This window comes from Salvia splendens, chromosome 16 (genome assembly GCF_004379255.2).
Source record: "Salvia splendens isolate huo1 chromosome 16, SspV2, whole genome shotgun sequence".
Taxonomy (NCBI): Eukaryota; Viridiplantae; Streptophyta; class Magnoliopsida; order Lamiales; family Lamiaceae; genus Salvia; species Salvia splendens.
Genome location: NC_056047.1, coordinates 2,364,753 through 2,380,886, shown reverse-complemented (window position 1 = coordinate 2,380,886; position 16,134 = coordinate 2,364,753). Strand labels below are relative to the sequence as shown.

The 16,134-nt window shown below is 45.0% G+C and overlaps 1 protein-coding gene and 1 pseudogene across 1 annotated transcript; both read right to left on the bottom strand.

Moving 5' to 3' along the window:
- Window positions 1–7,112: 7,112 nt before the first annotated feature.
- On the bottom strand, window positions 7,113–8,680 carry LOC121771081 (annotated as a pseudogene).
- Window positions 8,681–10,232: 1,552 nt separating this feature from the next.
- Window positions 10,233–12,627, bottom strand: LOC121772709 (purine permease 3-like). Its single transcript, XM_042169905.1, has 2 exons — window positions 11,820–12,627; window positions 10,233–10,820 (listed from the first exon to the last, which is right to left on the bottom strand). Exons 1-2 carry the CDS (start codon window positions 12,522–12,524, stop codon window positions 10,428–10,430), a joined length of 1,098 nt encoding a protein of 365 aa, XP_042025839.1. The 5' UTR covers window positions 12,525–12,627; the 3' UTR covers window positions 10,233–10,427.
- Between the last annotated feature and the right edge of the window lie 3,507 nt (window positions 12,628–16,134).

Here is a 16,134-nt window from a genome sequence, read left to right as displayed (position 1 = left end):
TTTTTTCGATTTTTTATTTTTTATTTATTTTATTTATTTATTTATTTTTTTGTCAACTACACATATATAATGTCAATTATAAGCTGTTGACATTTGATGTGCAGAGCTATTGACATTTGATGTGCAGACTACACATCGTAGTTGACATAATGTCTCAGTAGTTGACATCGCGCGAAAATTTTAAAAAAATTTTAAAAAAATTAAAAAAAATTAAAAAAATTAAATTTTTTTAGTTGTTGACATTTTAATACGAGTTGTTGACATTTGATATTCTGGCTATTGAAATGAAATGACGATAATACCCCTTAGTTGACATAATCTACTTGCAGTTGACATTTCAAAATGAGTGGCTGAAAATGCATCTCAATTCTCAATTAAGCTAAAAAATCTCAACCTAACAAGACCCTATATATATATAATGTTAATGCAAAATTGTGTTGACATATTCAATGAATGATATGTTTAATACACTATGTTGACATTTTGATCTACAATCCTAATTTTGATAATTTTCTTATCTTTTTAAATTTAAATAATAATAAAATGAAATTATATATGACAATTTATAGACCACTAGAATATTTATAAAAATTGTAAAACATTTATGAATAGTATATATAAATAGACCACTACGATAAAACTATTTTTTTAGTAAGTAGTACTCCTACTTTGTTTAATAGGCTACATGGCCCCCACCCCATCCCCCACATGGGCCTAACCAATCAAAATGAGCCCAAAATACGCAATCAACCCAAGCTCAAGTAGAAATAGAAGGCCCAAATCCATGACCCCAGAGCATGATTAGGCCAACAATTGATGATGGAGTGTGCTTGAAATGTCCAATTCTTGGTTCCTACCAAGAAAGAATATTTTTTAGTCGTGAGATATTCTCTCTACACTCCAAGAAATGCAATTGATGTTTCAATATGACATTAAAGGTGTGCAAACCCATGTACATACATATTACAATGCTCTAGAAAAAAGTGATTGATAAGTTTGATCCGCCAATTGTGTTTCTGCAGTCAGCCCATTGTTATTAATATTTCCGATGTTGTCGTTTTTATTTGTGTTGGTGTCCTTGTTGTGTTTGAAATAGGAAAGAGAAAGAGAGAGATGTCTTACGGACTCAATTCTCACATCGGTTATGAGAACAACTGATATATGGTATATAGACTAAATGGCCTCTCTCTCCTAACAGGTTAGTCTTATAGGATGAGTTCTCCTGTTTGGTCTGTATCAATTGGTGCTTTTATTGAGAGCCCAAACGGCTCGGAGTGGTGGCCGGGCAACGAACTCGCCGTGACCAATGAGTGCGTTTGGGACCGCTCGGAGTGGTTGGCCGGGCAAAGAATCCGTCGTGACCAACGTGGCCGTGCCCAACGAGAACTCGGAGTGGTGGTGTTAAGAGTTTCACCCTCTCAACTCGCCGGCAACCCAGATTGACGGCAACAAGCAATTCTCCGGCGTCCCTGACAGGATCGGCGGTCAAGATCGTGCGGCTGTGCGCGGGATTCGCTCCCGTCGGGCAGGCGACGTCTAGGTCTTTTTTGTGAGTTCAACAAGAAGTTGGGCCAATAATAATTTTATTCCTGAAAAGGTTATGAACAAAATCGCCCTATTTATATTCTATGGACCCTAGGTTTGGTTCGACCTAATCCTACATCGGGAAAGAACCAACAAGAAAACCCGACGGAGCTTATAATTACGCTCGACTAAATTGCAAAAATAAATAATACAAAATAAAGCAATTATTCTAGAAATTAAATAACAAAATACGAATCAAACAAAACAAAACTATTTGGAGACAAAGTCGCCTAGCCTTTGAGGCGGACGTCTGTTCCGCGCCGGCCTTGCTGCTGCGATGGGCGGTTGCGGTGGTGGCTCTTCTTGCGCTCTTTCCTCAGCCTCAGACTCCCCCGACGCGTCCTCCGTCGGCTCACGGTCAGGACGTTGAAGGTCCGTATCAACCCCCTCCCCCATAGCGACCTCCTTGTCCTCAAGGAGAACGTTAGGAAAGCGCCGCTGGACTACCTCGGTTGGCTCCCACGTTGGAGATTCTGTCCCATCGGACCAACGCACCAAGACGTGCTCAACCGGCCTACCATCATACCAAAGAACCTTCCGATCCAACACCCGAACAGGATATACCAGCGGTCTATCACCAAAAAATTCCGATGGCAACTCCATGCCTTCGATTGATGTGTCACCCGTTACAAAAGCACGGAGAAGACTAACGTGAAAAACGTTGTGAATCCGGCTTCCCTCCGGCAACCGCAGCCTATACGCCACCGGCCCTACGCGTTCCAAGACCTCAAAAGGCCCGTAGTAGCGCCTTGCCAACTTCACCGACTGGGGACGGGCTACCGAATGCTGCCTATATGGACGAAGTTTTAAGAGTACCATGTCCCCTACCTCAAACTCCACGTGTCGACGATGTTTATTTGCCGACTCGCGCATACGCTGCTGGGCGCGCTCCAAATTACGACGCAGTTCCACCAACAGCCCGCTCCTCTGGCGGATCAAGTCGGCTACCGAGGACGGCGTCGCCGCTGAGGGCTGCGCGAACACCAAGCTCGGGGGGTCTCGGCCATACAGTGCCTTAAAAGGAGACATGCCCAACCCCGAGTGATGGAAACAATTCAGTGCTAGCTCCGCCCATGGCAAGAAGTTCGCCCACTTAGATGGCCTATCCGATGTGAAGGCGCGTAAGTACTGCTCCAAGCCCCTGTTGCGGACCTCTGTCTGTCCATCCGACTGCGGATGATAAGCCGTCGAAAAATTTAGCTTCGTTCCACTTAAGCGCATCAAATCTTCCCACACCTGATTTAGAAAAACTGGGTCCCTGTCAGACACTAGAGTCGCCGGAAAACCATGATGGCGGACCACCGTATTAATAAACAAATGAGCCACCCTTATCGCATCAAAACGAGTCGGCAACGGTGCGAAGTGAGCATATTTAGACAAGCGATCCACTACCACCATAATCACTGTATAGCCCCTTGATTGCGGCAGCCCCGTAATAAAATCCATCGACACATCTTCCCAAACCTGCGTGGGTACCGGCAGAGGTTGTAAAAGGCCCGCAGGTTTCTGTGTTGAATACTTCGTCGTCTGGCATATGGCACAGGCCTCCACAAACTTTTTCACCTCATCCTTCATCTTGGGCCAATAAAACTCCGCCCCAACTCTTCTCAACGTGCGTTCGAACCCCGGATGGCCCGCCGACGGCGAGCTGTGATATTCCGAAAGCAAGGCAGCTCGCGCCGATGACCGGGAGCCTACGAAGATGCGGCGTTTATAATACACGAGACCATCCACCAAGGTCAGGTGTGCGGCGGCCTTGCCACTCCGGATAGCCGACGTAATCTCCCTCATCTCCGGTGAAGACGCCGTCTCGCGACGGAGCAGGTCCAGCAGCTGTGGAATCAGTTGTGTCACGGCAACTAGTTGCTGACACTGCTGATCAGCGTCTCCCGGATCGTCCCCCTCGTTACTCGCATCCGTCGAGGCGGTCTCCGTGGACAAACGCGCGGCGTCCGTGATAGCCGGGGGCTCCTCCCGACGGGATAGAGCATCAGCCACTCTATTCGTACTCCCTTTCTTATATTCGATCTTAAACTTGTACCCCATAAGTTTTCGTACGTACAGTTGCTGATCGGGCGTCTGAACCACCTGCTGCAGCAACTCCTTCAAACTCTTCTGATCACTGCGGATTATAAATTCCCGTCCCAACAGATACTGACGCCATTTTTGGACTGCCTCCACGATGGCATACAACTCTTTGTGATACGTCGATGCCACTCTCCGACGAGGCCCAAGCTTTTTGCTAAAGAAAGCGATGGGATGATTATCTTGCAATAACACGGCTCCAATGCCAGAATCTGACGCATCCGTTTCCACACAGAACGGTCGATCGAAGTCCGGTAGTCGGAGCACTGGTGCCTTCGTCATTGCCTCCTTCAAGGCGAGGAAGCTGCTCCCCGCGGCCTCCGTCCAGCAGAATGCCTCCTTTTTGAGGAGGTCTGTAAGCGGTGCGGCGATCAAAGCGTACTGAGCAATGAATCGTCTATAGTACCCTGTCAGGCCCAAGAATCCCCTCAACTGCTTCACGGTTCTTGGTACGGGCCATGCCGTCATCGCCTCAATTTTAGTAGGATCCGCCTTTAATAGGCCGTCCGTGATAATGTGACCAAGATAGTCCACCGTCAAACCGCAAAATGAACACTTAGACAATTTGACGAAGAAGTTGTGCTCGCGCAATATATTCAAGACTGCTGACAGGTGAGCTTCGTGATCTTCCACGGATGGACTGTAAATGAGGATATCGTCAAAGAATACAATGACGAATCTGCGGAGCATAGGCTGGAATATGGAGTTCATTGCAGCTTGGAACGTGGACGGCGCATTAGTCAGACCGAAAGGCATTACCAGGAACTCAAAATGCCCGTCGTGGGTTCGGAACGCCGTCTTGAACACATCCTCCTCATGCATCCGAATCTGGTGATAGCCCGATCGCAAATCTAACTTGGAGAAAACTCGCGCCTTTCCTAACTCATCAAAGAGCTCGTCTGCCGTCGGTATTGGAAAATGATCCGGCACTGTGGCGTTGTTCAAGGCCCGGTAATCGATGCAAAAACGGAACGACCCATCTTTCTTTCTGATTAGCAACACCGGCGATGAAAACGGACTATTACTCCTCTGTATTATACCCTGTTCCAGCATCTCGCGGACTTGCCGCTCAATCTCGTTCTTTTGGAAATAAGGGTATCTGTATGGTCTGACATTCACCGGTTTGGACCCCGGCAGCAAGTGAATGCGGTGATCATATGGGCGAATAGGTGGCATCCCCGTCGGGACCCTGAAAACCGACCTAAAATCCTCCAAAACTGCAGTCACCCTTCCCGGCAGATCAGCTGGAAAATTCTCCGACTCGGTTGCCCCCGAATCCAGCTCCAATAAGGCGATCTCAAAACATTCGGCTACCTCTGAGGAAGAATGCATCGCTAGCCGAGACTGTACCGCCAAACGTCGCGGTGGCTCCGTGATTCCCCGTAGTGTAAACGGCCGCCCCTTGTGATTGAATTCCAGTGTCTTGCGTGTAAAGTCTGCGGAGATTGTACCCAACGACTCTAACCAATCCATGCCTAATATCACATCCGGCCCATGAATCGGCAAGATATGAAGGTCCACCACAAACTCGGATCCTTGCACCTTCAATTTGGTTTGCATTGCCATGTGCGTGCAAAGTAGAGCTGCTCCGTTACCTACGAACACCCGAAAGGGTCGAATCGGGGATAACGGCATATGGAGGCTCTCCGCGACGGCTGGGTGTAAGAAATCCCGGTCACTGCCCGTGTCGACCAGGATGCATACTTCACGCTCCTGAATGTGGCCCAACACCATAAGCGGCCGAGACCGCCGGCCTCCATCCAATGAGTTTATATGGGCGACCTCTATCGGTGTATCGTCGTCCCCCACAGCATCGTCCCACTCCCCCGTGGCTGCGTCCTCTTCATCCGCGTAGCATAGCATGCGTTGCTTACACACATGACCAATGACCCACTTCTCTGGGCAGTGCCAGCATAACCCCAGCCGGGAACGTTCAGACTTCTCCGCTTGCGACACTCGAATCAGCGGCTGGCGAGGTTGTTCTTTCGGGCGCTGCTGCTGGGCCGATGGCGGACCGTGCCCGGAAACCGTTGGTGCAGACGTTTGGGGGCCAGATGGAGCGGTCGGTGGCCTGTTGTCGCGCCCCTGCCACGGCTTGCGTTGGAAGCCCGAGGAGGGCTGCGGCTGGGTACGGTCAGATTGAGTATCTGCTATCTCGAGAGACACTGCCATAGCCGCTGCCAGCGACGTCGGTCGGTGAAGCGTCACACGTTCCTGCATGTCCGGTTTCAGCCCGGCCACGTATAGTGTAAAAAGCTTCGACTCCGGTACCCCTCGTACTCTGTTTAAATACTTCTCAAATAGATCATGGTACTCCAACACTGACCCTGTCTGCGTCAATTTCGCAATTAATCCAAAGTAATCTTTGAAGCTCTGTCTGTCGAATCGGTGGCGCACATCCTCCAGAAACTCTTGCCACGTGACAAAATCGTTATTTGCGCAGTAATTAAACACCCACTCTGAAGCTGGAGGATCGAATAGCATGATCGCGTAGTGAAGACGTTGTGCTTCCGGCATCATCACGTGATCAAAATAATAGTGAACTCTGGAGATCCAATTTGTTGCGTTGCTGCCATCGAACCGGGGTGGCTTCATTGAAACCTGATTCTTATCAAACCCCGCAGCGGATGATTGATAACGCTGCGGCGGGTCCCAACACGACGTGGGTGTGTCGAATTGTTGGTGAAAACCCCCAAACTGAGGGCGCGCAGAGCGATTTCCATGCGGATCCCAGCCCGAACCGAACCCGCCCTTCTCGCCGCGGCGGCAACGGTCCCCCATCGCTCCTTCACGATAACCACCATTAGGGTTTCTGCCATGGTACCCTCTATCACCCGATTTCCTCCTCCTATATTCCTCATACTCCCCGTCGTCTCCTTCCTCAAACCCTAGAGGGGGTTCCGCCTCGCGCGATAGCACCGGATCCAAACCCTCAATGCGGCGATCCGTATCCTCCCTCCACTGATCGAATTTATCCATCTTATCCAGTAAACGATCTAGCTTCCCATTGACGGTATCCTCTGGACGTAACTCCCCGACCGGCCGTCCCTCCAAATCAACCTCGTCGATCGACTGGCGGTGGAACACGTCGTTACGTCGGATATTGTAATTTTGACGGCGCGACGCCCCAGTAGCAAAAGAATCCAGGCGATTGCCGCCCCATACTGACTTCCCGTTGTTGTTGAATCGATTCATGAGTACGTAGATGAAAGCACCAGATGTTAAGAGTTTCACCCTCTCAACTCGCCGGCAACCCAGATTGACGGCAACAAGCAATTCTCCGGCGTCCCTGACAGGATCGGCGGTCAAGATCGTGCGGCTGTGCGCGGGATTCGCTCCCGTCGGGCAGGCGACGTCTAGGTCTTTTTTGTGAGTTCAACAAGAAGTTGGGCCAATAATAATTTTATTCCTGAAAAGGTTATGAACAAAATCGCCCTATTTATATTCTATGGACCCTAGGTTTGGTTCGACCTAATCCTACATCGGGAAAGAACCAACAAGAAAACCCGACGGAGCTTATAATTACGCTCGACTAAATTGCAAAAATAAATAATACAAAATAAGCAATTATTCTAGAAATTAAATAACAAAATACGAATCAAACAAAACAAAACTATTTGGAGACAAAGTCGCCTAGCCTTTGAGGCGGACGTCTGTTCCGCGCCGGCCTTGCTGCTGCGATGGGCGGTTGCGGTGGTGGCTCTTCTTGCGCTCTTTCCTCAGCCTCAGACTCCCCCGACGCGTCCTCCGTCGGCTCACGGTCAGGACGTTGAAGGTCCGTATCAGGTGGCCTGGCAAAGAACCAGCCTTGACTAACGCGGCCGTGACCATGTGGGGTATATAGACTAAATGAGCTCTCTCTCCTAACATGTTAGTTGTGATAAGTTCTCCTGTTTGGTCTGTATCACGCCTTTCAGCTCAAAAACAGTGATGACGAGAATCTCTCGTGATAGAATACAACCAATAATTTAGAGATTGGAAGAAAAACAGTGATGACGATGCCTGATAACAACGACGATGAGTAATAGACAGCTCCGATTGCACCCAAGAAAAAGTATTGGAAAGCTACGACGGTGCAGACCACAACAACGTAGTATCTCGTCTCTCCCAGTTGGTATTCTTTCGCTTCTCTTGGGATTACCTGGAAATCTTTTGTTGACGATCATTCCAACCGTACAAAACGCCGTGGCAAAGAAACATATAACTAACTGAATCTCCAAAGCAAGGTTGTACGTCAGCGGCTGCATCGCCCGCTTGTACATAAGCTCAACCAGCGGCAGAATCAGTCCGTACAGCGCCGCCGCAATCAGCGTCAGAAAAAACCCCAGCAGATAGTACTCCCCCTCCGGCCGGTCTCCGTCGGTGTGCAGGCCGAGAACCACCGCCCCCAGCGTCAGCAGCGCCGCCGCGTTCACCGTGTAGGCCGTGAACCGCTGCCTCACCAGCACGAACGCGAGCGGCGACGTCGACACGGGGAGCCGCGACACGCCGTACGAGTACATATAGTCGTCGAGGCCGGTCTCCGACCCGACCGCCGACGCCGTGAATAACACGCGCGGCCGAATTAGGACGAGGGTGCGATTGCCGGTTTTGCGGCTGCGCGTGTAGGAGACTTGGGGGGGGGGGGGGGATGAGGGTTTTAGGCCAGCCTGGGGTCTGGAGCCAGCTGCAGAACCAGACGCGCTTGCCGCCGCGGAGGAAGTAGAGGCGCATTAAGAGAGGGCCGCTGCAGCTGCCGACGGCGAGGATGAGGCAGTTGATTATTAGATAAACCCGTTTCATGGCGGCGGTGCTGTTGGTTTGGTGTTCTTCCATTTGATGGCTCTGCTTGTTTTTTTTTTCCTTTTTTCGCTAGGAATTTCTCACCTTTATTCAGCATAGAATATATTCTTGATTCAAATTGAATAAAATGGTAACTGACTTTGAGGGATCTGTGAGACTGGACTAGCTTCATACGTATGTCCAAAGTCACTTTTGGAGACGGCTTAATCCCATTAGGCCATTTAGCAGCCTTTTAGTCCTAAACTATCAATCATTTATCAAGGACTATTACAACCACAGTTTTATAGCAATAATATGTAATTTATTTACTATGATTGCGAATAAGATTCATGTTTTTCCATTTCGAACAGTCTACACATTTCAGTTCATATTTATCGTAAATGGTAACGTTTTTTAATTAGTTCATTAATAAAAACAAATGTGCACCAAATGTTTGGCCTAAACCCGAATTCATCCCTAAATACGCAATCAACCGAAGCTCAAGTAGAAGTGAAAGGCCCAAATCCATGACCCCAGAGCAGTATTTGGTCAACAATTGATGATGGAGTGTGCTTGGAAATGTCCAAATCTTGGTCCCAACCAAGAAGGACTATTTTCGAGTCGTGAGAAATTCTCTCTACATTCAAAAAAAAAGTGAAAAGCAATTGATGTTTCAATATGACCTTAAAAGGCCGTACTATAGCATGCATATTAGTACAAGAAAAGAGAAAAAAAAATCGTAACGAAAAAGAAGGGCAAACCCATATACATACATAATATTGTAATGATCAAGAAAAACATTGATCAAGGTATAGAAGTTTGATCCACCGTCTCTGTTTGTGCAATCAGCCCATTTTTATTAACGGTGCCGACGTCGTCTTTGTTTGTGTTGGTGTCTTTATTGTATTTGAAATCACAGTAGAAATAGGAGATAAAGACCAAATCGAGAGAAAGAGAGAGATACCCTTTTCAGCTTGGAATCTCTCGTGAAAGAAAATGACGGCCAATAATTCAGTGATGGGAAGCATAATTGAGATGACGATGCCTGATAAAAGGGATGATGAGTAATAGATGACTCCAATTGCTCCCAAGAAAACGACGCTACAGATGACAACAACGTAGTATCTTGTCTCCCCCAGTTCTTATTCTTTCGCTTCTCTTGGTATTGCCTACCAACCAAAACACAAACCACCATTTATCAAATATCTAAACATAATTATCCATGCTGTTCATGATAGACTTTCACGGGTTCTATCCTAAAACTAATTGGTGATAAATTCTCTTTTTGCACTAACGGTAGAGTATTTAGTGTCAATTGCCAACAACTCACGATGACACTTTTGTATTTGTCAATTTCTGAACAATACTCACTCCAGTCCCTATTAAATGTCTCATATTTCCATAATTAGACGTCCTGATAAATGTCTTATTTAACTTTTATTACTTTTAGAAAATAAATCACCGGTTAAATATGAGGCAATTGATTATTAGATAAACCCTTTTCATGGCGGCGGTGATTTTGTCTTCTTCCATTTGATGGATTTGAGTTTCTCTTTCTTGATTCAAATTGAGTAATGATCTAACAAAATCAAAGATATGTCCGAAGTCCGATGGCTTAATCCCATTAATTAGGCCATACTATTTAGCAGCTGTTTAAAGTCTTAACTACCAATCATGAATCAAGGACTAGTCTAACCATTCAACCACAATATTAGTATACAATTATTTCTTTAGTATTATTTTTAATCATCATATTGACTAACCATTTTGAACATCAACATCGAAATATCAGAGCATGGTGATGATGGAGATGGAGTGTGATCACACTCGCACATTATATAATCAAACACTAATTCCCAATTGGGAGAGAGAGATCTACAATATTTGACCTTAAATGGCCATTTAATAATATGTATATTACAAGAAAAAAACAACAACATAGAAGCGGCGCAGACCCATACATATATTAGTGTAATCAAGAAAAAGAAGTGGTGGATCTAAGGTATAGAAGTTTGATCCGCCAATTGTGTTTCTGCAGTCAGCCCATTGTTATTAACACTGCTGACGTCGTCGTTATTTTTGTTCGTATTCGTGATGGTGTCCTTGTTGTGTTTAATATCACCATAGAAATAGGAGATAAAACCCCAAATAGAGAGGAAGAGAGAGACACCCTTTTCAGCTTGGAATCTCTCGTGATAGAAAATAACAGCCAATATTTCAGTGATAGGAAGCAAAACTGTGACGACAATGCCTGATAAAAGGGATGATGAGTAATAGATGACTCCAATCGCACCCAAGAAAAAGCATTGCCAAATTATGGCACTGCAAACTACAACAACGTAATATCTTGTCTCTCCAAGTTCAAATTCTTTCGCTTCTCTTGAGATTGCCTACCAACCAAAACACAATACGTTAAAGGGAGATCAATCAAGATATTTAACTTAATCACTTTTTTTTTGTAAGTACATAATTTTAGCTACCAAATTCGGACACGATACATATTACCGGTGCTGTAATAGTATCATGGGAAGAATTGTAACCTTCACTTACAAACGATTATAGAGTACTCCATAAAACGTAAGTACTGAGTATTTTATATTTATGTCATGGTGCAAATTGTAGGATTCTCAAAACGGAACACTTTTCCCCATTCTCTTCCATTATAATATTACTACAGTACAAGGCACCAACTTATAATGGGGTGTTCGGTTTGCAAGATTGTATTTGGGATTAAATTTGTAGTGTGTTCGGTTCATGAGATTCAACCTCTCAACTCAATCCTAGATGGATAATCATGAGATAATTAGTTATAATTAACCCTCTATGACTAAAATAATCTCACAACTCAATCCTAGATTGTATCTTGGTATTATTTTATCTTGCAAACCGAACACCACCTAAGTGTATTATAATACCATAATCTTCAATGAGCAAATTTGTCATTAACTTTTTATAATATGGCCAAATCTATCCTTAAAGCAGGCTAAAAAGGTACAAATCATATCTTAATAGTATACTCTCTACTTGTTGCAGTATGCACGTGGTTGGTGGTCCTATTCATGTCAAGATTATACTAGTACTACTCTATTATTATCTTGGGTTAGTTATAGCTTATGCACGTTCAACATTTTCACTTTATAGTTTCGGCTTTATGTATAGTAGTGAACTTTCAAAATTCAGTTATAGTCTTACTTTTGGGTTGATTTATTTAAATTGGGTTTTCAAATAATTCACAATTCATATCTTCAACTTGGATATTTTTTTTTGTATAGCCTCAATTTTGTATAGTATCATTCAAGAATCAGTAGAGCAACTTGGTTTTTTTATGACCACGAAAACTGGCAACTGTTTTATCGTTTTGGACGACACAAACAAAAGAAGGCACGTACCTGGAAATCGTTGTTGACGATCATTCCAACGGTGCAAAACAAGGTGGCAAAGAAACACAAAACTAACTGAATCTCCATCACAAGGGTGTACGTCAGCGCCTGCTTCGCCCGCTTGTACATCAGCTCAACCAGCGGCAGAATCAGCCCGTACAGCGCCGCCGCAATCAGCGTCAGAAAAAACCCCAACAAGTACTCCCGATTCGACTCCCCCTCCGGCCGGTCGCCTTCGGTGTGGAGCCCCAGCACCACCGCCCCCAGCGTGAGCAGCACCACCGCGTTCACCGAGTAGGCCGTGAACCTCTGCTTCACCAGCACGAACGCGAACGCCGCCGTGAACGCCAGCTGCGTGGCGATGATCAGCGACGACGTCGACACGGGGAGACGCGCCACGCCGTAGGCGTACATGTAGTCGTCCAGACCCGTCGCTGTGCCGATCGCAGCCGCCGCGACGAACACGCGCGGCCCCATGAGGACGAGCTTCGCGCTGCCGGTTTTGCGGCGGCGCGTGTAGGAGACGAGGAGGGGGAGGAGGATGATTGGCCAGCCGCCGGTCTCGAGCCAGCTGGAGAACCAGATGCGGTTGCCGCCGCGGACGAAGTAGAGGCGCATGATGAGAGGGCCGCCGCAGTTGCCGACGGCGAGGATCAGGCAGTTGATTATTAGATAGACCCGTTTCATAGTGGCGGTGGTTTGGGCTTCTTCCATTTGGTGGTTTTATTTCTCCCCTCCCTTTTTTAAGGAGAAATAATATTTATTTTGAATCAAAGTAGAGAGATATGTGACAAAGAATTATCTTTCCACGAAGATAGATATATATATCGGCAATCGCTTTTGTTTGATATATAGCGTAATCGCTTTGGCAACGACCGTTACTAACCAATCATCAATTACAATTTCACATTACGTTATCAATATTGTGCGGATCCAATCAATCATTTTTTTACTCCCTCCGAAATGTTGTCTATTTCTGAAATTATTCACGTCCACGAGATATTATTCATGTTTGCTCCTACTTTCTACTAACTCACTATACTGATATTATATTATAAAAATGTAAAAATCTAATGTAACTTTAAGGAAAATTGAGCATGACATTTGAGCCACTTGATTGAAACGTCTAGTTTATTATAGTACATTCTATTTGGGTGCAATTGTCATGAAATAAAGTTGTATCAAAATTTATGAGAGATAATTTCATAATAAATAAGTTTATGATCCAACCCAAATTTGAATTTAAAGGTGTTTCGTGACTATATTGGTGGCATATTTGAATTGTTTGAGTTAAACAAATTTTGAGTTTTGTAATGATATCAAATACGCGACTCAATCTTGCTATCACAACAAGATCGATTCCGGAACAAGAAGAACAAACGCTCGATATGAAAATGAATAAAGCTAAGAACAACTCTCGGAGAATTAATGGAAATCTTGTATTCAATTTTGTGGAAGATTACAAACTGATGGATGAAAAATCTTTTTCTCTCACTCCGCTTGCACAGCTCGGTTATTCACTCTATTTGACTAACACTAATCTAACAACCAAAACAAATCCAACGGCTGTCATTTAAGCTAACTAACTAATCGCATCCGACGGCTCACGTTTGTCTATGCATCAGTTAATAACAACGGCCAACACCGAACTCGACTAAGTTCGGCTAATACCGAGCACCTGCAAGCTCGGCTAATCACCGAGCACGATTAAGCTCGGCTAACACCGAGCTGCAATCAATCACCTAACAGTATATCAGTCCCTGCCGAGCACGATTAAGCTCGGCTAACACCGAGCTTGACTGATTGTGCAGTTTTGCCCCAATCCTCATAACAAATCTCCACCTTGGGACACAACTGGACAATCCACAGAGCATATCCATCTTCCACAATCACTCCAGCTGAATCAGATTCACCAAATCCATGCAATACTTCAACTTAAGTCCGGGTAACACCTTTGTTAGCATATCAGCAGCATTGTGCTCAGTAGCTACTTTCTCAATCTTTACTGAGCCCTTTTCAACTTCATCCCTCACAAAATGAAGCTTAACATCCACATGCTTGCTCCTCTCATGGAATGTCTGATGTTTTGATAGACATATGGCACTATTTGAATCACATAATACAGTCACAGCTTCTTGATCGACTCCAAAATCCGAGCAGATTCCTTTCAGCCACATGCTCTCCTTTACAGCCTCAGCCATGGAAATATATTCTGCCTCAGTTGTTGAGAGTGCCACCACAGATTGCAAACTCGATCTCCAACTTACAGCAGCTCCATACATGCAGAAAACATAGCCGGATTGGGACTTCCTTGTGTCAATGTTAGTTGCAAAATCAGAATCACAATATCCCAATAGAGGCTGTGTATCAAAATTCTTACTTCCATCAAACAGTATGCCATAATCCCGAGTGCCATTGAGATACCTTAATATCCATTTTAAAGCTTGCCAATGCTGTATACCCGGATCAGCCATGTACCTGCTCACAACACTTATTGCCTGGCTGATATCTGGCCTTGTACACACCATGGTGTACATGATACTCCCCACTATGTTTGCATATGGGACCTTATCCATTTCTCTTCTCTGTTCATCATCTTTAGGGCTTTGATTGCTGCTGAGCTTGAACTGTGAACTCAGGGGCATGCTCACTGGTTTGCTATGATCCATCTGGAATTTCTTGATCACACTACTGATATAATCCCTTTGAGTCAGCCATATCTGCTTGTGATCTCTATCTCTGATAATTTCCATCCCAAGAATCTTCTTGGCATCACCAAGATCTTTCATATCGAATTCAGATTTCAAATCAGCCTTCACTAACTCCACCTCTTCCTTATGCTCTGCAGAGATCAGCATATCATCTACATATAACAGTAGATATGCTACAGCAACTCCACCTCTTCTCTTGATGAACACACAGTGATCATACAAAGATTTTTCAAACCCAATCTTCTGCATGAACACATTGAACCTCAGGTACCACTGCCTTGAGCTTTGTTTGAGACCATAGAGACTTCTTTTTAGCAAACACACTTTCTTTTCATCTCCTGGCTTCACAAAACCAGGTGGTTGCTCCATGTATATTTTTTCTTCAAGTTCACCATGGAGAAAAGTAGTTTTAACATCATGTTGTTGCAATTCCCAATCTCTTTGAGCAACTATAGCAAGTAATAGCCTGATGGAGCTGTGTTTGACAACAGGTGAGAAAATTTCATTGTAATCCACACCCTCCCTCTGTGTGAACCCCTTAGCCACCAACCTTGCTTTGAACCTGATATGGTTGTTGTTGAAGGCCTCAACCTTCTTTTTGTAAATCCATTTGCACCCTACTGTTTTCTGATCAGTAGGCCTCAGTACCAAGATCCATGTGTGGTTTTTATACAAGCTATCAATCTCCTCTTGCATAGCTAACAACCACTGATCCTTTTCAGGGCTTCTGATTGCTTCTTTATAAGATGAAGGTTCATGGTAATCCATCTGTTCAGCCACTGCCAGTGCATAGTGCATCATGTCATAATCATTAAATCTAGAAGGGAGCTTAATATTCCTCTTTGCTCTGTTTCTAGCAATCACTCTCTCTGGTGTTCTGATTTCAGCTTGCATTCCAGAAGCTCCACCACCACTGACATCAGATGTAGCATTTAGATCAGTCTGAGTTACATCTGTAGTTACTCTCTGGTTCTCCACCTCAAAATGAACTTTCTGATTATCCTTGTTGAGGAAAGGCATTTCAGATTCTTTGAAGATCACATCTCTGCTAACCACCACTTTCTTGTTCCCTTCCTCACAGCACCACAGCCTGTACCCACTGACTCCCATCTGATACCCAATCATTACACACCTGAGAGCTCTAGGTTCCAATTTACCTTGCTTTATGTGAGCATAAGCTCTACACCCAAATGGCCTCAGTTTTGAATAATCCCCATAAGATCCATACCATTTGCTGTCTGGGGTCTGATTTTCAATGGCAGCTGAAGGACATTTATTGATCAAAACAACAGCAGTAGAGGCTGCTTCACCCCAAAATGGTTTAGACATTCCAGACGCTATTAACATGCACCTCACCCTTTCAAGAATGGTTCTATTGATCCTCTCAGCAACCCCATTTTGTTGTGGGTTGTGAGGGACTGTTCTGTGCCTCTTTATCCCCTTATCTTTACAGAATCCATCAAATTCATGGGACAAGAACTCAAGCCCGTTGTCAGTCCTAAGACACCTCAATGGCTTTCCTTTCTCCAACTCAACACCTACACACCATTCTTGAAACCTCTGGAATGTTTCTGACTTGTCTTTCATTATTACTATCCAAACCTTCCTTGAAA

Coding starts and splice junctions, on each gene's coding strand:
- LOC121772709 (XM_042169905.1), bottom strand. CDS start 12,524: ATGGAAGAAGCCCAAACCACCGCCACTATGAAACGGGTCTATCTAATA. Junction 10,821..11,819: donor TCGTCAACAACGATTTCCAG/GTACGTGCCTTC, acceptor TTTGGTTGGTAG/GCAATCTCAAGAGAAGCGAA.